We start from the raw sequence: 22,100 nt of genomic DNA on the forward strand, positions 1-22,100 counted from the left end.
TCGTTTCTGCCCGTGCTGAGTGACCTTACTCTATTTCTCTTTTCTGCTCCAATAGCACTTCTGTTTTTTTTTAATTTTTAAACTTCCCTTCGCTCCATTTTGATCACATGCCTTACCAACCTGTGTCTGAGTGCAGCAGCCAGAGTGTAGATGTGCTGTTGGCCAGGAGACAGCCCTGTCCCCTTCCCTGCTCCCCCCAAAACAGCATGGGACCAGGGCAGAGAGCTGAGCTGCCTCCCTCCCCAGCCCTTTGCAGCACTTCTAAGCTGTTTAGGTGAAAAGCGTCCACTGGTAATTCGCTTTCCAGTGCTGACACTTGAGCTTCCTTCATTCCCAAGGGAAGGCAGCATGCCCTCACCCTTACTGCCTGGAGGACAAGAAGGAAATACTGGACAATGGCACTTGGTTGAGGCACAGCAAGCTGGAGCCATGAGGAACCCTGAGATGAGACCCTGCAGAGCTGGGAGCAGTAAGCAGGGTGACCAATCGGCATCTCCGAGGTGGCTGGTCCTGAGCAGCTCCTGAGGGGGCCACAAACCCCAACAAGTCCTTGGTTGCTTTGGCAAACGTCAGCCTGGACACGCGCTGATCCTGAAAACTGGAGCATCTGCTGGGCAGTGCCAACTGCCAGCCCCAGGCTCTCCCCTCCTTCCTCCTGCACCCAGAGTTTGTGTCGGACTCCTGGCTCCGGGGCAGGCTCCCCCCAGAGCTGGGTCTCCCAGTGGTTTGCGACCCTGATCCATGAGGAACTCCCCTTCCCCACCCGCCTCCCAAATCCCCTCCCGCCCCCTTCCCCTGGTTTATAGCGTTGGTGGTGCCGCAGTGGTGGGGGCTGGGAGAACGGCTCTTCCCACCACGCCTCCCCAGCACCCTCCCAGTGTCTTGGAGAAAGGGGGCTGGTAGCTCCTGCATGATCCCCAGTGTGTCAGGGCCTTGGGCAGGCTGGCTTAAGTCTGCTTCTTTTCCCATTCCTGCAGAGAAAGGAGAAATAAAAAGGGATGAGGAGACAGCACTGGAAAAGCAACACTGAGCCCTTCAAGGTATCTCTCTCTACTGGGGGCTTTGGGTCACCTCAGCATTTTCCAAGCATCTTCACTGCTACCCTGGGCATTGTAGGGGCGATCCTTTCCCTTTCCCACCCAGCCCTGCACTTCCCAGATTTCATGGTTAAACAAGGGGCAAAGACTGAGGTTTTCCATGGGGCCAGGGAGGAGAGGGAGAGTGAAGCAGGACCTTGGCTTTCCGCAGCACGCTTCCCGTGTTGGCAGGGATGATGGAGGGGCTTCTCTTCCTCAGCTCTGCTGCACAGTTCACAGGGACCAAGTGCTCCGGGGGGCTCCCGTTTGGCTTGTTTGTAGTTTCCTGGGGAAAATGGGGAGCAAGAAAAGTTTAGGAGACCCAGGAAGCATTGACAACCAGATTAAAAAAAAAATTTAAAAAGCACGAACTGTCATGAGGTGAAAGTTGAGATGATCATACTTAATTCACACACCACTGTCCACAATGGGACAAAGCCACAGGGACGTCCCCTCTCCCCTGTGCTGCTCCCCCAACACCCCAACCGCTGTCACTGGTTGAAACTGGAGCTGTGAAAGTGAGAAAAAAGGATGCATACCCCATTCTCAGCCCTGCTGGTCACAGCCAGCCCCAGGGCCGGCCCTCCTGCCAGCGACTGCTTCAGCTGCTCCTTCACCTCGGTCAGCTTGAGCTCCAGATCGACCCGAGACTCCTCCTTCTGCCGGCATCGCTCCTCCAGCCCCGCCACCCGCTGCTCCAGCTCCTGCAGCCTCGGCCCTGCTCGCACAATCACCCGGCTCAGGGCTGGCACAATCCACCCATCCTCCTGCACGGCGACACTAGGTGGGGCTGCCAGCCCGGCGGAGTGCTGCAGCCAGCCCAGCTCACGGCCAGGTGTCCCCGTGGCCAGCCCGGTGTCGCTGTGCCAGCCCAGTTCCGTACCCGAGCGTCTCGGAGCAGCTGCACGGCCCCGACCTACCCGTGCTGCCCTTCATGGCTTCCCGCAGCTCCCGCTTCTCCTTCCGCAGCAACATCAGCTCGCTGCGGATCGATGCCTTCTCCTTCTCCAGCTTCTCCTTCTCCGTCAGGAATCGCCTGGCGTCCTCCTCGGCCCGGTTCTTGCCGTACCTGTACTGGTTGGCACCTGCGGGCACGGGGAGAGCCCGTGAGGGGCTGCACTGATGGCACCCGTGGTCCAGCTGAGCCCACCCACCACCCGTGGCTGCACATCTCTCTGGGGAACGGCCCCTCCTGCCCTGGCCAGCAGCCCTGGGGAGGTTTGTGGCCCGGGGACTCACTGGACGCGTGTCTCTTCACTTTGACTTGCGGGTCCACCCTCCGCGATTTCTCGCTGCAGGACGAGGCGTGGCGCTTCACCTGGGCCCCACCCGGTCGCCCCGGCTCCTCCTCTGCCTGCTGGGAGGAGGGAGAGTGAGTTGAGACACATGCAGGGCCATTCCAGCCCGGCCAAGGCTCCCTGGGCCACCGCGGTGGGAGAGGATGAGTTCAGGTGAAGTTGTGCTCACCTGAACCTTCTCATAGGGGACATCATCGTACACCACCCGGGAGGAGTCCGCTCGGTGATCCTGGGAGGAGCTGGCCCACCTGCACAAGGAGGGATGGGGTCTTTACTCCCACACCAGCCTTACCAGCCCCTCAGGGAGCCCTTCCAACTCTGCATCGCTCTCCCAGCTTCACTCATGACCCCACCCTACCACACCGTCAGCACTGACTAAATCCTTTCTGCTTCCCATCCTGCCCAAGGAACAACCCCGGGACACTGACTGTGCCTGAGATCACAGCCACAAACCACAGCCCAGCCTGAGCCCCTTCCAGGGAGTCCCTGGGGTGAAGGATCACCATCCCCAGCCCAGCACTCAGCCCCTGGCACAGCAGGAGCACAGCCTTACAGGTAGGAGTGTCTCACGGCCGTCACGATGTTAGCAATGGTCTCCACATCCACGTAGTCATAGTGCAAGGCCTCTGGGGCTGTCTGGGAGCCTGTCTCTACCAAGAGGAGACCCAGCCAGCGGCCCAGGTCTTCGGAGCAGCTTGCCTGGAGGGCAGAGGAAGGGTTGGGGTGCACGCCCAGCTCCCAGCCCCTCATCCTCGCTGCCTCCCGACGCAAAGTCCTGCTGTGCACAATCCCCCTCTGTGCACAAAGTTCCCGTGCGGCTGCCCCCAGCTCACCCAAATGGTGCCCTGAGCTTTCCAGGGGAGGGGGAAACAATGCACTGCTTGCATGGGATGTTGATCATCACCAAGGATCGCTCCCCCAGCCTGGCAACCCGTTCCTCAAGGCCCGTCCCACCCCGCTCACCTCCAGCGCCGTCACCTCCTGCCCGTGGCGCAGGATGCGGAAGGCAAAGGGGTGCTTGGGGCCCAGCCCGGGCACCACCTCGCAGCCCCGCAGGACGATGGCGTTCACGTGCGTGCGCAGGTCCGTGCGGTCCTTGTGGAAGTAGAGGGTGTTGCCCTTGAGGCGACACCAGCGCTCCTTCCAGCACTGGTTCACCAGCACGCTGAGGTAGCCTGGGGGTGCCGGGGGAGGGAAGGGCATCAGCGCCTGCTCGGCCGCACCTCGGGCAGGCTTTGACAAGGCAGAGGTTACAGCATGGCTTCCTACTCATCCAGCCCTTCTGTGCGTCAAGTTTCCCCCCACGCAACCAGCTGGGCCCAGGGGAGCTGCCAGCTCGGTACCAGACAGCCCCCCAAGCCTGTTTTTGGGGACATGGGTGACCCCCTGCCCACTCATCATTGGAATTTGCAGAGCCAGGCCTGGGCAGCATTTCCCAGCCTGTGGCAGTGTCACAGTCCTCCAGTGAGCTTGTCCCCACCCCTACAGCCCTGCTTGGGGGAAGGATGTCACTCCCCACTGATCCCACTCCCACCCCCCAGCCCCATCTTTGCCCCCAGCCCACACGAACCGCAGCAGGGGATGTCCTCCTCCGTGGAGGAGGTCTGGTTGTCCTCGGGGGATGGCTTCTTCTTGGAGAAGCTGATGATCCTGGTGATCTTCTTCCCCGCTGCCCGGCTCATCGAGCCCTTCAGGTCAGCCAGGCCGCTCTTTTTGCCTTTCCCTGGAAGGACAGGGCAGCTGTGTGACCCCGGTGCGTGTCCTGGCATCCCGCCTGGTTGCAGAAGATGCTGCCCAGCTGTGGGCACACAGCTGGCCCTGGCTGGGTGGGCAGTGGGGACAGGGACAGTACCGTGCTCGCCGTGCTCTCTGCGGGTGGCCGGGGACCCGGTGTCACCCATGGCCACACTGTCCGAGTCTGAGGTGTGCTTCTCCTGGGACAGCCGCTGTGGGAGAGCAGAACCCCATCAGCACCATCCCCCAGCCACTGCCAGCCCTTCATTCCCCTGCATAGGGCTGGGATACCCAGTTCTTGTTCCCCTTCCGTGCCCTGCAGAGCTGCTGTGACAATGGGAAGGGCTCCTTGTGCAGCCCCAGGAGTTTGGGGTCCCCCAGCCCCGTGTTCCCCAGGCTTGGCCGCAGCAGCCCCTCACAGCCCCTTAGAAACCATCACCTTATCCAGCTCCATCTTGCACGGCATTGCTGGGGAGGTGGGGGCCTCCATCCCGCCCGCTGCTGGACTGCTGGCTTCCTTTATCACCTGCAGGGACAGCCCCAGCTGTCACTTTGAAATGACCCGAGGGCCAGGGCTGCCCTCCCTGGCTCAGCTCCTTCAGGCTGAACCACGGGGGCAGGTCCTGCTCTCCACAGCACAGGGCAGCAAACCCTGCTCAGGGCTGCTCACATCTTGGCCCCTTCGAAACTTCAACCAGTTTTGTGAATATTGTCAGGGATTTTGGGAATCTCAGAAGGGAGAAACTTGGGTGCCAAGCCAGCATCATCCTGCCAGCACAGGACACCTCGTGACCCCCGTTTTACAGGCGTGGCGTGTCCTGGGTGCGTAAAAGCACCCTGCTCTCCCCGATTTGGGGTGACAGCTGCGTTGGTGGTGGTGCGCTCAGAGGCTCCTTTCCCACCCGCCGCCCCTTCCCCACAGCCCCCGCTTCCCGGCCCTGAACAAAGGCAGGAAAAGGCCCTGGGGAAGAGGGGGGGGAGAGCAAACATCCCCCCAGCCGGGGCTATCAGCGCCGGAGACGCCCAGGCCCTGGGAAGCGGCTGATAAGAGACAGCAGCAAAGCCCCCTCCCCTTCCAGCAGGGCAAGGCCATTCCCAGGGCAGCCCCCTCCCCAGCTCAGGCAGGGAGATGCCAAGGGGAGTCTGTGGATGCCCCTGGGAGGAGCGGTGGTACCTTGAGCCACTCCTCAGCCTGCTCCTTGCTCTGCACCGCCAGCACCAGCGCCTCGGCCCCCGGCAGCGAGAACCGCAGCTCGTGCTTCTTGCGCCGCCCGTCCTTGGGCACATAAATGACGTTGCAGGTGCTCAGGGGCACCTCCACGTGTGGCTGACGGTCCTTGGAGCTTTTGTAGCACTAAGGGAGGCAGAGAGAACTGCTCAGGGCTCAGGAAAACCTGTCTGTCCAGCTGCTGTGCTGGGGGTCTCACAGGCAGCACAGGGTCTCAGGGTCCCTCGCTGGTGGCACAGATGGAGGTCGCATGTGCTGCGGGGTAGTGGCAACCCTGGGGCAAGGGCTTTGTTTGGATGGTGCTTTTTTCCCTCAGCTTGGGCTCAGCCACTCTCCCAACCCCCCAGGGGGTTTCTGTCCCCCCGAAGCCAGGCTCACCAGCAGTTTGCTGTCCCGGATGATGGTGAGCTGCTTGGCCCACTGCCCGAAGCGCTTCTTGCGCAGGAGGAACGCGCAGATCCGGCAATCCTTCACCAGGTTCATGGAGGCCTCCTCCGAGGGCCACTGGTGTGTCAGCTGCTGGCCCTTGCCCTCCTCCTCCTCCTCATCATAGGACTCGTAAGAGCTGCTCATGGCATCCGAGTCATTGTCTGGAAGGAAGGAGGGGAGTCACCCTAAAAGGTGCTGCACACACTTCCAGGGTTCCCCGTGCCCAGCGGGCTCCAGACAGAGCTGGGCTGGGTGCCGGGACAGGCGGATTCCGTGTCATCTTCTGGAAGCAGCAGCGTTTGGCACCAGCCATCTCCATTTCCCTTGGAATCCCAGTGGGATGCTCGTGGGCCAAGTGCCAGCCCCAGGTGCATCTGCCCAGAGCCCTGAGCTGCTTTATTTCTTTGCAAGGCTCACACTCTGAAATCGTGCTTCCCCAGCCTCAACCCCAGCAGCCCCCAACCCACTGCTCAAGCCCCACCTCGGGCTGGACTTTGCCAAAGCTCTCCCCTCCCTCTTGAGGACACCCAGATACCTACAGGAGTTTTTTTGCTCCCCGTTTATCCTGGTGACAGAGTAGTTGCTGTCTGCATCCTCGTAATAGCCGTCCTCGATGGAATTGGGGGGGCTGGAGCTGTCTGCAGGGGAAGCAGAGGGAGCTGGGGCTGCTACACCTGGTTTTCCCTCAGGGATGCTCAGTGAGGCAGAGCCAAGCACGCCCTCCCAGGCCATCTCAGCACTGGTCCTCCGTGGCTCTGATCTCTCCCCATCACCCCATTCCGGGTCTGGCTGGAGCAAACAACTCCTTGCAGTAACAAGTGGGATGGAAGGGAGTGGGATACAATTCCTTCCCCAGGGTGAGCAGTCAAGCCCACCGGGTGCTGCCTGGTTTTCCAGGCAGGTGAGGGATGCAGTGGGCAGCTTGTGGGGCTCCCCCCACCCTCCTGCTGGCCTGGATGGAGCAGGACTCACTGCGGGAGGTGATGTACTCAGGAGCCTTGCCAGGGCCCAGGGGCAGCGCTTCCTCGTAGTAATCCTCAGGAGGGGGAGTGGTGGGCAGTGGAGGAGCAGGATCCACAGGAACCTATGGCAGAAACACCTCCACTGTGAGCCAGGCAGCAGCAGGGGCAGGAGCAGGGCACGGGAAGGGTCCCACCCTGGCCACTGCCACCTCCTGTGAGGTGCAGAGCAGACCTGGCTCGGGGACAGCCGGGCACTTACAGGTTTGGCCGTCTGGTTCCCTGCCAGCTCCAAGCCAACGCCGTCGCTGGTGTCCCCCTCCTCCTCCTGCATGTCCTGCAGGTCCCCCAGGTCGCAGTCTGCATGGGGTAAACGGAGGGTGAAGGGAGCAGGAAAGCAGAGCTGGACATCCCAGCTGTGCCCTCCAGGGATCTCCATCGTCCTTCCCTGGGAAGGTGCTGGGAGGTGGCATTATTGCTGCGTGGGTTCCCTCGTGGCCAGCCCCCAAACAGCTACAAGGGAGCAGGAACAAGCACCCAGAGTGATGATGCCCACTCTGGACACAAGGATACAGCTGTCACCCTCCCTCCAAAGGACTCCAGGACCATGCACCCACCCAGTGACCCCCGGAGCATCCCTCCAGCCCAGCCACACGTACCGAACTCCTCAAAGAGGGACTCCACGAAGCTAGTGCCGTTGCCCAGGGACGCTGTGTTGACATACATGTAGTCCACATCCTTCCCTGGAATTGAGGGGGATGATCTGAGCCTGGGGCAGGCACTGGCACCCACAAACACCAGCCCAGGGACACAGCCCACCCCACCAGAGCAGGCAGCAGGGATGGAGGAACGCCCAGGGATGCTGCGGCCTCCCCAGGAGAGCAGGAAGGGGGCAGGCTGTGAAGCCCCAGGTGCACAGCGCCGGCCTTCCCGCGGAAACCCCTGCGCTCAGCACAATCCCGGGGCAGGAAAAGCTCTGGGAAGCAGCGTTTCCGCAGGGAGCAGCCCTCCCGTATCCATGGCAGGGCTGACGCCAGCCCTGCTCCCGGGGCAGGGAGGAGCTGCGAAGTGAAAGCAGGGAGCAAAGTGCCCTGAGGGCGCTGAGCAGGTGCTGGGCTCAGCCCTGCCCTGCAGCAGCTTTTCCCTGCCCTGCTGGGTTTTGGTTTCCCCTGCTGGGGACACCCACTGCCCCTGGAACACCCACTGGACAGGAGAGGGACACAGACCTGCAGGCGGCTGCAGCTTCTGCAGGATGGTGGAGACAGCCAGCTTCTTCTCCTGCGTGGTGGCACTCAGGTACTCGTGGTCCAGCAGCTTGAGCAGGACGCTGAGCTCTGGCAGGAGCTGGTCCAGCACTGGAGAGAGCAGGAAAAATCCTGTCAGCCAGGGGAATGTGGGGATGCTGGGGTTAGCACAAGGCCAAATGGACTGGAACCCCTGGGTGTGGCAAACCCCACGATGAGGGGTTTTCCCAGCTGGCCCAGCACGGCTCAGGTGGTGTTTGCCAAGTGCTCCTTCCATGCTCCACCTCCACACAGACCCCAGGATGAAGCCTGGATGGGAACACCGGCTCCACAGGCTGCTGGACCTCCATCAAAAGGCTCAGAACATGTATTTTTCCACACAGATGAAACTTCACCTCCGTCTGCCTCACTGTGTACCACTGCTGCTGGTGCCCCTTTGCTGTGCCAGGCACTGGGAGGTGGTGGAAGGAAAGAGGGAAAGGAAATCCAGGTGCCATCTCCAGAGCCACCTGGCAATGCCACCCTGAGATGTTCTCCCACCCCTCATCTGCTGGAGGATATTTATTCTCTCCTGCTGCGCTCAAACCGCCAGTTTTCACAAAGAAAAAGCACACAGCAGGTCTGGGCTACCCAAGTGGCAAAGCTCCTGAAAAACACTTGGATGTTTCCATGTCAGAGCTGGGCTACAAAAAGAATTCCTCACTGAAGGCAGCATTTACAGGGATGGCAGCAGCTGACAGAGCTCTGGGAAAACCCGATGGCCAGGGGTGGGAAGGATGGGGAGGATGAACGAGGCAAGCTCTGAACTCCAAATCACTCCTGAGCTCCCACACCCTCACTTCTGCAGCAACATCCTCATCCCAGGTCTCTTCCTTATCTCCACCAAGCAGGGTAAGACAAAAAAACCTGATCTGGATCCAAAGTGGAGCCTCTGTTCTATCACACACCTGCCCTGTCCAGGGTAGCTCCTGCAGGATCCAGCACCTGAACGGGAGAGGCCGAGCTCAGGGACACCAGCAACCCCGGAGCTCTGGAGAGCACAGAAATACAGAGCTGCAGTTCCTCCCAGGGCACGATCCCTCCTCTTGGCAGCCACCAAACGTCCTCCCAGCGCAGCTGGGGTGGCACACAGCTGGCTTTGGGTCTCCAGGGACAGCAGCAGAGGCCAAGGGTCACGGCAGAGGCAGCTCGGACGTGCTGACCGATGGGGATGGCTCGAAGGAGGGGACAGCGTGTGCCCCAGAGCTTGGGGACACCCTGGCTGGGCTGTAGCTGTGCCCACACTGCCCCTTGGCAGAGCAAAGCTGGGCAGCAGCAAGGGGCTGGCACGGGGTGTATTTCCCAGGGGAAAGGAAGGATTCTGAGTCACTGATGGGATCCTCCTTCCTCATGTAAGGAACACGGAGCCAGCCACTGCTGCCCAAAGTTCCAAAGGTGTTCCCAAGGGTGAAGGGGAGCCCAGCAGGAGGGTGATGATGTGGAGCAGTGCCAGCCAAGACAAGCCCCTGGGGACAGAGACAACGTGCCCACCCTGAATCGCCACTGGCCCAGCACATGGGGCAGGATGCTGCTCACGAGGCTCTTCCTGCCTCCCTGCATTCTATCTCCACAGACCTTCTGCTTCCTCCTCCCTCCCCAGCGCCAAGCTAAACAGCAGCCTCAGCCCTTCTGGCCACAGCACCGGGCAGTGCCCATCTCCCACGGGCAGGCCAAGCCAGGACAGGCAGCCCCAGCCTCAGCACTGCTCCAGGAGGAACCAGCATCCCCCAGACCTTGGGCAAGGAGAAGGCAACCCCAGGGAATGGGATTCCTGCTCCTTGAGCTGGAACAACATCCCACAGCCAACAGGCAGCCACAGGACAGGTCCTGCTGATGCTCTGCTCACACCTCCTGTGCTGGGGACCTGCTCTGCCAGGTGACAGCCTCGTGTGGGGGGTGTGGGGGAAGCACCCAGCTCCCAGTGCCCCTCTGCAGAGGCAGGGAGGGAGGGAAGAGGGGAAAATCCTCCTGGGATGCTGCCGAGCGCTGCACAGGCAGGGTGGGATCTGCTGGTGATCTCCAGGCAGGTGAGACATCCTCCCTGCAGGGCTTGGAGGAGCAGGGGACTACAAGAAAGCAGCTGGGACAAAAAGCAAGATTTCCCCTGTCCAGCCAGCAGCTGCAAACATCCAGGGGTTCACCCATGCTCCTGCTGCCCCAGCTCAGCTATGAGCTCTCACAGAGGGCATGGGGACTGTGCAGGCTCCCACACAGCTCACCAAAGCCCAGGCTGTGGGGTCAGCAGCATCCCCCCCACTCCCAGAACACCCCAAAGCCCAGGCTGTGGGGTCAGCAGCATCCCCCCCACTCCCAGAACACCCCAAAGCCCAGGCTGTGGGGTCAGCAGCATCCCCCCCACTCCCAGAACACCCCAAAGCCCAGGCCGTGGGGTCAGCAGCATCCCCCCCACTCCCACAACACCCCAAAGCCCAGGCCGTGGGGTCAGCAGCATCCCCCCACTCCCAGAACACCCCAAAGCCCAGGCCGTGGGGTCAGCAGCATCCCCCCACTCCCTGCACATGCAGGACATGTCCCATCACAGCCACCAGCTCCGTGTCAGAGCTCGGGGCCAGCCCAGGGCAGAAGGGCAGCCTGGTTTCTATTAATAGCACCAAAGCGGGCGGGGAGGGGGGCGAGGAGACCCTGCTGGGCACCAGAGCTGAGGGTGCCTGATAAGCCAGGGCTGCTGGCAGGGGCTGAGCTCAGCAGCAATGCCCTGAGCCGGGCACACTCAGCACGGACAGAGAGCTCTGAAGGCGCCTTTGTTTCCCCCCAGCTGAGCTGTCCCCTCCATCTCCCTTGTTAAACATCCTCCAAAATACAAGGGGGAGGGAGGGGGCACTCAAAGAGGCCTGTGATGCCAGGAGGGCACACTGAGCAGATCTGGGGAGATCCGGGGGAGATCAGAGAGGCAAGGAATTAATTTCCTATGCTTCCAGTCAGAAGGAAGTTAACGGGGGTGGGGGGGCTGCAGGAGGCGAGGGGAGATTGCTCTGGGGGGCAGCAGGGGATGGTGTGACCAACCCAAGGTCACCTGGCAAGCAAGGCCCAGCACAGGCACTTCTGCAAGAGCTGCTGGGAGTGAGCACAGACCCCGCAGAGCTGGCCTGGGGACAGGGGACACGGCTCCTGTGCTGAGGGGGGGCACTGGTGGCAGTGCCCTGGGGGCTCTGAGCTCGGGGACAGAGGCAGCAGAACAGCAAAGGGCTCCTGGGGAGGAGGGGGTGGGATGGCAGAGTGACCACAGGTGACACGGCTGAAGGAGCCTGTGTCCCTTGCCCACCCTGCTCTGGGACATCCCCTGCTGCTTTCTGCTGGGGCTTCTCCTGCATCCAAAATCCTGTGGGATCACCCCACCTCCCTGCACTCAGGCTTTGCACAGATCCCAGGACAGACAGTGACACCAGAAACTCCCTCCTCTCCACGTTTACAGCCTCTCCCACTGCTGTGACAGGATGGGAGACGTCCATGAGGTCTCTGAGCCTGGGAAGGCCAGGACCCGTGGCAGCAGATGGCTTTAGCATTAACCAACAGGGCTGGATGGGTTGGGGGGGACCCAGGGCAGCTCTGCTGGGACGGGGTGACCCAGGGGACAGCACCAGGACACTGCTGCCATGCAGGACACCGGGGTGGTGTTTCCCCTGCTGCCAAATCCTGCCCTGGCAGCAGCACCAAGCAGGGTGCTGGCAGAGGAGCTGCATCCCCTCCAGCCCCTCTCTCCACCCTACAGCAGGCCAGCTCTATTTTTAGACCCCACAAGTGTTCCCCCCCCCTCCTCAAGGAACCTTTTCCCAGCACAGAGATAAGGTCTGGACACAGCCTGCAGCTGCAGAGCCTCCCTGCTCCACCACAGCAGCAAAATCAGGTCCTGCTCCAGTAACCTGCCAAGAGGAGGAAGAAGAGGAGGAGGAGGAGGAGGAAGAGTCTCTGGCCAAGCCAAAGCAGGAGTTTCCTGGTGTAAAGGCCCAGCTTTTGCAAGGAGAGAGATCAAACAACCCCATGGAGTTTTCATGCCAAGAAAAGCCCAGCCTGCAGCTTGAGAGAGCCCTGGGGAGGGGAGGGGAGATGCTGAATCACAGCTCTGAAATGCAGTGGGAGGTGCACAGGGACCCCTATCCTGTAGCTCTGCTGCCTCCGGCCGCGCTTCCTCCTGCGCCAGGTGATGGCTGGGGCCGAGGGGGGCCGGGGGAAATCGGATGCTGGGAGTAACAGCCATTGTCTGTAGCTAAAATAAAACCCAAGCACAAATAAATCCTTCCTGTTGGCACGGGCAGGGCCCTTGGACGCTCTGCCTGCCCCTACACGGCTCCTTCCAGCTGCCACCCGCAGCAAACAAACCTTCAGAGCTCCTGGGATGCCCTAAAGAGGTGGGGACAGCACCCGGTGACACCCCAGCCCCTGGGGGAACCCTGCAGGGAGGTGCCTGTGGGACCAAAGGACCCAGAGGAGTTCTCTGCAGCACACAAACCATGCTGAGCTCTCCACAGGCTGATGTGGAGCCACCTGCAAGAGCCACACAGTGCTGGGACGTGTCCCCTTGTCCTGCTGGGTGCCCGAGCGCAGGCATCACCGGAGGGGTACTGCCCAAAGAGATGCTGGCAGCCCCCTCCAGCCCCAACACTGCTGCTCCTTGAGGAAGCCCACGGCCTCCTGAGCACTTTGCCGAGCTCCCAGGGCAGTTCCTGTTCCCATTCTCATTCCCGAGGAGGTTTCTTCCCGCCGGGGAGGAGGAGGCAGGCGAGGAAGTGCCTCGGTGGGGGTGGCTCGGCGCTCCCAGAATTGTTCCTTTGTGCAGGGGACAGCAGGACAGAGCTGCCTGCGGCCACTGCTGTGGCACTGCCCTGCCAAGTGGGCAGGAGAGAGGCAGCAGCTCAGCCCCGGAGGTGGCAGGAGCCAGCCAGGCTCTGCTCCTGGCCACTCAGCACCTGCTGGGTGCGGGGCAGTCCGGGATGGGCTGGTGGGGCCAGGAACAGCAGCCTGGAAAACACCTCCTCCTCCTCCCAGGGTGTCCTGCTCCAGGCCGGAGGGGTTTTAGGGAAAAGCCAACCATTAATGATCACACTTGAGCCCTGGCAACATCCCCTAAGAGTGGAAGATTTGCTGAGGGGCCACTCGGTGCACATGAATCATCTCCTCCCTGCAAACAAGGGCCCCTTGAGTGGGGCGGATGGGGAGAGCCTCTGACTCCACATCCAACAATTCCAGCAGGAGCTGAGCACTCAGGGCTGGCTCCTGCCTGGCTGGGACCCTGCCACCCTCCCTGGGATAACTCACGGGATCCTGCTCCCAGTTTGGCTGCTGCAGCACCCCTGAGGGTTGAGGAGTGCAAGGCAAGCTCAAATCTTTTGTCTCACTCCCCAGAGTCTCAGCACGTCCCCACGGTCCCTCCAAGCAGGCAGAGCAGCCATGCACAGCTCCTGGGGACCTCATCATCGTGGCCTTGCAGTAATTAATACCCTTAGCTGATAGCCTTGGAGAATCAATCTTGGGAGCTGAATGTGCAAGCTGCTTGCCTGAGGGGGCACCAGCCCCCCCGGTTCTGCCTCCCAAGCAGCGGCTTCTCCCCTTACACGAGGAGCCCACAGGGTTTGGAGGGCTCCTCTATCCTGCTCCAGCCCTGGGAGAGGGGCAGATGAGCCACCAGAATGGTTAAAAAGCACAAAGGGTGCCCTGGCTACGCCTCCCAAGCCTCCTCCATCAGTGTCCCCCTCTGCTCCAGTTGCACCCCAGCGCTGCCAGCAGCTCCGGGGATCCCTTTCCCAGCACAGCTCCAGTGGCAGCAGCTCAGCCACTCCAGCAGTGCCCATGGAGGCTCCTGGGCCTGTCTCAGTGCCTTGGCCAGCAGAGGCTCATCCCCCCAGGACACACAGCCCTGCACAAAGCCTTATCTCAGACCTTGCTGCAGCCACTCACCCACCCCAGCAGAGACTAGGCGAGTCCAGCCCAGAGCTGCTCCCTCAGCCAGGCTCTTCCCAATGCCCTGCCTCACCCTGGCTCCCTGCACAGAGGGGCTTCTAAGTCCTCACCACCTCCCAAAAACGGGAGAAGAGCAGAGGGAGCTGTGGGACTGGAGCCACAGCTCTGCCCTGCCACGAGGGAATCGGACACAAGCAACACTCCGAACATCCCCCTCGGAGCGCACTCCTTCCCGCAGGAGACACAGTTTCTCACATCCTCCTCCCGCTCCTAAACGAGCAAACAGCAGTCCTGAATAGAGGGAAGTGTCATTACAGGCTGACAGAGCGTGCAGAGGGCAAGGATTATCCCTTGCATTGGAGTCCCTGGCAGCTCCCACACTGCAGGAGCCATCCCTCCCTCCGGGGGGCCACTGAAGCCTCTTTGCTCTGTAATTGCATTAAATGAGACGTGGAGAACGAGGGGATCGTGGCAGGTGCCACCCAGCCCGGTGCCAGCAGGACACCCCACAAGGAGCGGTGCTGACTGCACCCCCTGGCTGGGTCGAGGCTCTCCTGGTGGTGCCAGACCCAGAGCACGGCTGTGGGTGTGAAATCTCCCCTCCAGCCCCAGCCCCTCACCCTGCACAGCCCCCTTGGCACCCCAGTCCTTGGGCAGCGGCTCCCCAGCACAGCCATGGGACATCAGAGGGACCAGAGGCTCCCTGAGGTGACATCGCTGCTGGGAGAACGCCTGGGACAGCCCCTGTTGTCCCTCCTGAATGTCCTTCCTCACAGCAGCTTCAGAGTGCTTCAGGTAATAATTAACAGCTGATTAAATCATCGACAAGCACCTCCTGTGTGAGCCAGGCCGCCAGTGACCCCCTGGTGCCCCGTGCTGGGGCAGGACCCCTCCTCCAGGGCCCGATCCCCCCTTTCTCTGCCTCCTGGAGAAGTTTGTGGCTGTTTGCTGTAGCTCACCCAAAGCAAACTTTATCCCCCTGACCCGGAGCTGCAGCTGCCCCCACCCCAGAGGAGCAGGGGGTGGGTTTTGGGTCACCCCCTCTTGCAGCTGTGCACAGCGAGATGGTGAGCAAATAAATCACCCAGGTGAGAGATCTCTGAGTGACCCTTCCGAGTCCCCAGGCCGTGGGCAGCCTCCGAACTCAGCTCCTAACCCCGGGTATGAGGTGTTTCCAGCCCCAGCTCAACACAATCAGCTCTGGAAAATCCCATGGGATCACAGGTTTAGTACTTCCAGACTACATTTCAGGACTCGGTGCCAGGCTCAGCAGGCTCGTGGCAGGATGCACCAGCCTGGGAGCAGAGCTGGAAAATACATTTAAATAATGAATGAAAAAGAGAGGTTTGAGATGCCCTTTAAAGGAATAGTCAGGCAGGGGTGAGACCTGCTGAGTAATGTATAAAAAACAAGCTTCAGGCAGAGGAGAGATGTTAGCATTACTCAGAACCCAGAGTAAACTGTGTTTCCTCCAACCAAAATTTTGGTGTCGGCCTTTTCCAAACAAACTCCAGCAACAGGTTGGCTTGGGCTCCCCTCCAGCACTGGGAGAGGCCCTGGGATGGTGCCCCGAGCATTTGCCCACTCCTGTGCCCACCCTCTGTGGTGGGCAGAGCACTGGGAAGCCTCCCTGGGTCACCCCTTCCTGCCCATGGCTGGCTCTGTGGGGACCTGGAGCTGTCACCTCTCTGTAGCCCTTGGTCTCCACCAGACCTCAGCCTCCAGGACAGCTGGGATTACAAACTTCAGCCTCCAGGAAGAGTCGGAATTCCAGCTAATTGTAGGAATTCCAGCTAATTGCAGGCATTCTAGTGGGAAACCCCAATTCCCACCAGCCCACACCACCAGCCAGGGCTGGATCCAGCACCCACATCCCCAAAATCCCCGCTGGTGGGGGTGGAAAGCTCTCTGCACCCCAAGAGACGCCTCTCCATGGCCTGTACATCCCCATTCCCCAAAGCCACGTTCTGGGATGCAATTCCTGACCTGCAGGAGTGAGACATGGGGAGGCCGGCAGGGCCAGCACATCTTCCCGGGAGGAAAAGTCACACGGGGAGGTTGTGACGGGATCCTGAGAAGGAGAGGAGGATCCAAACCCTCACCTAGCAGGGTATAGGCAGGGATTTGCAGGAAGGAGCTGGCGGATCAGCTTTCCCAAATCCCACTCCGCTGTCCCAAATGCCATCAACAGCAGGATATGGATCCTTCTTTACAGAGCTGGTGGGAGGAGTAATCCACAGATCCCAGCGGGGGAAATACCCCTGTGGCCCTGGGGGCAGGGAGACGTGCCCAGCACCAACCCCCAACCTTGGCATCCCTGCCCTGACCCCCACAATGCCCAGGAGCTCCAGAGCTGTGCTGGACACGAGTCCCCCTGCCTGGTGGGGCGACTGGGACCCTCTCAGTGGCCACCCCAGCCCTGTCCCGATGCTGAGGGTCTCCGTGTGTGGGGGCTGGGGCCGTGCTGCCCCGGAGGACCCTCGGCGAGCAGGATAAGCGTTATTTTCTCAGCCCTTCCCTTTCCTTCCCTTGCCAAGCTCCGCCGGGAGCATCAGGTGCAGCGGCAAGGCCAGCATCCCACAGCATTTCCTACTCGTTTAACCCCTGCGGGGCAGGGCTGGAGGGGCAGGAAAACCGGGATATCCCAGCGGGGAAGGTGACAAGGTGTGGCCGACTGCTGTGGTGCCTGCCGGTGGCTCCACCAGTGCTGGGACCTGGTTCGCCTGCTTTTAACTCCGGGACACCAAAACCAGCTCTCAAACCTGCTTCTCCTTATGTTCTATTCCTGGTTTTGTCCTTCACAACCTCGGTTTCCCACAATTTCGGACCACAGAAAATGAGCAGCTGCTCCCCCCATCGCAAACTCGGGTGGGTTTAATGCTAAAAAAAAAAAAACCCGGAGAAAGCCAAAGCCGTTCTTCAAAGTGCTCCTTACACATCTCCTGCTAATTGCCAGCAATCAGAGCATACCAGCGTCTCCCCGAGCTCCCTCTTATCACTGCCAGGATCAAATGCACATGGAAACCACTTCAAAAAAAGAAAAAAAAAAAAAAAGTATTTTGAGCGTGGAAACCCCTTGCAGCAAAGCTGTTTTTGTTCCAAACTGTTACGAAATGTCAGTGTTTTCCCTCGCCTGCCAACGAGCCGGCTTTGATGCCACGGGAGGCTTTATCAGGAGCAGCAAAGGAAGGGGCTGCAGCAGCCGTGCCTTGGGGGGAGGCTCACAGAGGTTATTTCATCCTTCCCCAGTGCAGATTGTCAGCCCAGAACCCACGCAAGGACCTGAGCTCCCCAAATGCCGCTGCTTTCAGCGCCTCGGGGTGATGACAGGCGGCTGCTGCCTGCCAGGGTGCCCTCCCCACTCTGTCACCTCGTGGGTGCCCTGGCACGGGTGCCAGCCCCTTGTTTGTGCACTGAGAGGTTTCCAACCCAACTGGCTTGTTGCTGGCCTGGGACAGTGACATTTGATAGAGATTTTACAGGACAGAGAATTGTGACGTTCATTTTAAGGTTCTTCACAAGCAGGAGGAGATGTGTTCCTCAGGAGAGAGTCTGAGCTGTTCCAGAGTGGGTAACAGGGAAGGGTTAAGGGGTTAGGACATGAGTCTGGGATGCCAGAAACCACTTCGAGCCTCCACTCTGCTCAACTGTTATCTCCTGTCCCCAGCAAGTGATTTGGCCACCGAACAGCAGGCAGAGCTTGGGTCGAGCCCAGTGCTCTCCTCTGAAAAGGCTTCCCGCTGCTCGGGATGAGACAGCTTCTTCAAAACCTTAAACAAAGTTTTCCTGGGCAGGGATAGGAACCTCCTGCAGGCCCGTGGGAGCTCCGGCGCTGCTCCGCAGCAAAGGGCACGGCAGCCTCGCAGCTCTGCACGTTTGCACAGGAAAAGAGCATTTCCAGGTCAGGAGTGGGAAAGAGGCAGGTTTTCCAGACAGATAGGGCAGTCCCCAGGGCTCCTGGCTGGGGGACACTATCCCACAGCGTCCCTCCCCTCTCATCAGCCCCTCTGCCAGGGCTGTGCCCCTCCAGAGCTGCCAGGAGGCTTCACGCGGATCCAGGATTTCCCTGGGAAGGCCAACGCTGCACACCAAGGATATTGGAAAATCCAGAGGGGCAAACAACTCCAGCGCTCCATCAGCATCAGCATCCCCAGGGCCGCCCTCCCACCCTGTTTTACCCACCCTGAGGGGCTGGGGCAGCCCCAGAGGGGCTCAGGCCCCTTCCCCACACCCCCGGGCTATAAACAGGCTGAGTTTCCAGCGGAAGGAATGGCTGCAATGCGGAGGAGAGCTCGGCACTTGCCCGGCGCTAACAGCTGGCCCGGGCTGTGCTCCTCACCACCCCAGACCCCTTCCACCGGCAGGATTCCTGCTGCCAGCTCACAGGCGGCAGGGCAGGAATGATCCCAGCAGCCTCCCCATTCCTGTGGGCGAGCTGGAGCCAAGTTTATCCCTGACACATCTCCGCCGGCTTTGCTGGATTTAGAGCCCAGATAAGTTTGGGGCAGGACCTAAATTCTGGTGGCTCAAAAGGCCAAGGAAGAGACACTAATGAGGGAGGAGAAGCCATGTGTGAGCACGGGCGTGTTTGAGCAAAGGATCACCTCCCAAATCACACACTGGGAGCCAGGTTCTCCATCAGCACAACCTGAAACAACTCTGCCAACAGCCCACAGCACCAGTCCCCCCACTGAGCCACTGGTGTAGAGCTGGGCCACACTGGGCACTGCTGGGCAACGAGAAGAAACTGGCAGATGATAAAATCAGGATACAGCAGAGCTCCAGGTGAAGAAAGGGGCTGCCAGGGAGCGGGGAAAGACTGGGAATGGGCACTGAGCTCCTGCCCAACGCCAGACTCAGCCGGTCGCTGGGGAAGGGAACCTTCCCGCTTCGAGTCACAGCCCCCAGAGGGACCCAGCAGCTCTGACTGATGAGCAGGAGGGGCTGGGGGAGGTTTCCATTAGCAAAGAGCCACCTAGGTGCCAACAGCAATTCATCACAAGCACTCAGAACAAAGCAGGCAGGGGCTGCTGTCGCTGCCATGGCAGGCACCAGCGACGGGGATAAAACAGCTCTTCCCTGGCAGGGTCAACCTGTGGAGAGGCCAAACCATGCCCAGACATGGCTACCACAGCTGGGCATCCCCTCCTTCCCTGCCATGAGGTCCTAGGTTTGATTTTTGGGGTGGGATGCGGTGCAAACAGGGCATTTCTCATCTGGTCACCCCACAAGAGAATGGGGAAGCCGAGACCCTCTGCTCCCCCCTGTCCCCAGCAGTGATGTCCTCTGGGACCCTGAAGAACAGCTCTGGCATCAAGTGTCACTTGCCAACACTCCCTGTCCTGCCACAGCTCCCTCCTTCAGAGCTGGCAAAGCCACCCTGGCTGGACACTGCCACAGGGGACGGATGTCCCTGTCCCCTCCCGGGCTCCAGGCCACTGGCACTGCTCCCTGAGCACTGACACCGTGCCTGTGTTTCCACCAGTCCCCAACTCCTCAGAGCTGTGTTTCCACTGCGGAAACGCCACCCCATCCTTTTACATCGGGAAGGGGAACTCTTGACCCCTGGGTCTTTGTGGTGCTGACCCGGAGCTGCAGACACAGCACTCCTGAGCTGCCCTGGGACTTCAGCGTGGTCCCAGCCCGTGGAGGCGGAGAGGCCCCTGGCCACTCTCTTATCATTTTTGGCCAGCATTTCTGTAGCACCTCCAAGGACAGGTCAAGGGCCAGGACCCCCGTGCTCCATCATGTCACCACCTGCTCCTCCTGCGCAGCCCCAGGCTGCAACCAGCAGCAGCAGCAAGAAGCAAACCCCCTGCAAACCTCCCCCTGCTCCCTCCAGGGACCTGCCAGCCCCAGCAGAAAGCCAGGACCTCCTCTGCAGAGCTGGCCCAGAGCCCTGGCAGGTTTATACAGATCCCAGATCAAAGCCCAGGAGCTCGGTGAGCCCGATGCCACAGGCTGCAGGCGGGAATCGCACACGTGTGGGAAGGCAGCTCCCCCCAGCAGGGTGGGGATCAGGCCCTCCGTGGCTTTAGGAGACTCCCGGCGTCTTCCCCAGACAAGGAAACCCTCTGAGCCCCATCAGCCCCATCTGGAAACGTCACCTCCCTTTCCACGGCCACAATTTCCCCTAACAAGTGCTTACACCCCACGGCCTCCCTTGCAGGCTGCTGGTGTTTTCTCCATCCGACCAATAAAGAGAAACTGGTTCCAGTTCGTGCCCCAACCGGCCCTGCTGGAGGAGTGGTGGGGAGCAAAGGCACGCTCCGAGCACGGTCCCACATGGATCCCGGGATGCGCCCGCTCGGTTGGGATGGGATGCGCGACCGGGGATTCCCTGCGACGGGCACGGGCATCCCTGTGCCCTCCGCGCTGTGCTGCGGGAAGGGGATGCCCGATGCCCGTCCCGTCCCGTCCCACGTCCCCTTACCGCTGAGCCGGTCCATGGTCCGGAGCCGCGGCAGCCGCGGCCGCCCCGGGAGCTGCGGGCGGGCGAATGTCCCGGGCAGCGGCCGCCCGGCGGGGCCGGCTCTGGCTCGGGGCGGCCAATCCCTTCCTCCGCCCCTCCCTCCCTCGCTCCCTCCCTCGCTGGGGCGCACGGCAGCGCCGAGCACCGGCCCGGCACGGCACGGCACCGGGGGCACCCCGCGGGGACAGCCTGGGGTCCCCTGCCACGCTGCGTCTCCCCTGGGAAGGGTGGGGGGGTCTTGAGTGGGCCACCTCCACCTGCCCCGGCTCGGCAACTTCGCTTTAGGGGGAAAAAAGCCGAATTCCCACAGCCAGTAGCAAGCGCAGCTCCCCCTCAGCCCTTGTTTCCCCCTCCCCGAAATCCCGTCCGTATCTGCTCCCTCGTGGTGGCCCTGCTGTGCCCAGCTGTGCCCAGCTGTGCCCAGCGTCTCCCTGGCCATGCCGCTGTCATTGTCCCTCCCCAGCACAGACTTCCCTGGCGAGCTGGGCTGGGGAGACTTGTGGGACGTGTGACAGTGGCCCAGGCGTGGCAGCAGGGACAGTGGCTCCTGGCACTCCCAGGACAATCCGGGCTGCAGCTCAGCCCTGTGGGGACAGCGGGTTGTGACAGAAATGGGATGAGGTTTCACACGTACCCAGTTATGGCTTGGGGAAACAATAATTGAAATATAAGATGTGAATTAGCAACGGGTCTGGAGAAATTCTCCTTTTGGGGCAATTTCAGCCCAGGACCACTTGGCCCCTTTCATCCCCCCCATGCCCAGGTGGGAACCAGCTCCTGCCTGGATGGTGTTTGATGGTCTCTCCATTCTGGATTGAGCTCCACTTTTCTTCCATAATTTGGCATCACCTTCGGGGCTGTGATTAGGGCAGGAATCTCAGTCCAGGGCTGCCAGCACTGCCAGGCTCCGGCTGCTCTGGGGCTTTGGGACAGCTTCCAGGACAAGTGGTGACTCCTGGGGTGTCTCTCCCTGGTGCTGGGACACCAGCAGGGACCCTCACAGTGTCTGCTGCCCCAGAATGGCAGGGGATGGAGAGGCTGCCCTGGCTCTGAGGGATAAAACCAAGCCCTGCCTCAGTTTCCCCACCTTTGCCATGCAGGCCCTTGTGGAGAAGAGTTACTGTCCATAAAATGCTTTGGAAATGAGAAGATCCTGCTGTTGTGTTAATTATTGTTATTAATAACATCCCGCAGGCTTCATCACTGGAACTGCTGCTGGAGAGGGAAGAATCCTACAGCCACCAACAGTTGAGTTTGATTTAGGGAGGCCTGGTTTACATGAGGAAAATAATTATAAATAAACCCGGCTCATTTACTGCTGCACTAAAGCACACAAGAGCAATTCCTGGGGCAATGCTGCCATGCCCACCTCAGCCCCCAGCCCTTTCCTTGCTGGCATAAAGCTCCCAGGGCTGGAGTTGCTGCTGATGGGAAAACTCCTGCCCTGAGCCCTCTGCACCCCGGCAAACCCCTGCATGGGGAACCTGCTGATGGATTTGGGGCAGATTTGGATGGCAGGGAGGGCATTGAATCCACTCCCCATGGGGGACACCAGGACAGGAGGATTCCAGAGGGGACCAGAACGTGGCCCATGGCACGGTGAAGGTAAATCCCTCGCTGTCCCCTCAGCTCCTGCTGGTACCCCACAGCTCCCTGGCCTGTTTTTGGGACTGCTCAATCCTGCTGTATGCCTGAAAATCCTGCT

At 60.7% G+C, this 22,100-nt stretch overlaps 1 protein-coding gene across 2 annotated transcripts; it reads right to left on the reverse strand.

Moving 5' to 3' along the window:
- Positions 1 to 792: 792 nt before the first annotated feature.
- On the reverse strand, positions 793 to 20,413 carry AFAP1L1 (actin filament associated protein 1 like 1). 2 transcript variants are annotated; one of them, XM_069028693.1, is made up of 19 exons: positions 20,357 to 20,413; positions 7,951 to 8,079; positions 7,384 to 7,467; positions 6,987 to 7,084; positions 6,738 to 6,849; positions 6,305 to 6,403; positions 5,715 to 5,926; positions 5,283 to 5,462; positions 4,548 to 4,634; positions 4,227 to 4,320; positions 3,945 to 4,097; positions 3,338 to 3,549; positions 2,928 to 3,073; positions 2,544 to 2,622; positions 2,316 to 2,430; positions 1,997 to 2,161; positions 1,616 to 1,794; positions 1,234 to 1,362; positions 793 to 971 (listed from the first exon to the last, which is right to left on the reverse strand). In XM_069028693.1, the coding sequence occupies exons 1-19, from the start codon at positions 20,370 to 20,372 to the stop codon at positions 948 to 950; spliced, it is 2,313 nt and encodes a 770-aa protein (XP_068884794.1). In that variant the 5' UTR covers positions 20,373 to 20,413; the 3' UTR covers positions 793 to 947. The 2 variants fall into 2 exon arrangements, with proteins under 2 accessions (XP_068884794.1, XP_068884793.1); XM_069028692.1 differs by having other exon boundaries at positions 2,316 to 2,433.
- Positions 20,414 to 22,100: the final 1,687 nt, after the last annotated feature.

This window comes from Aphelocoma coerulescens, chromosome 13 (assembly GCF_041296385.1).
Source record: "Aphelocoma coerulescens isolate FSJ_1873_10779 chromosome 13, UR_Acoe_1.0, whole genome shotgun sequence".
Taxonomy (NCBI): domain Eukaryota; kingdom Metazoa; phylum Chordata; class Aves; order Passeriformes; family Corvidae; genus Aphelocoma; species Aphelocoma coerulescens.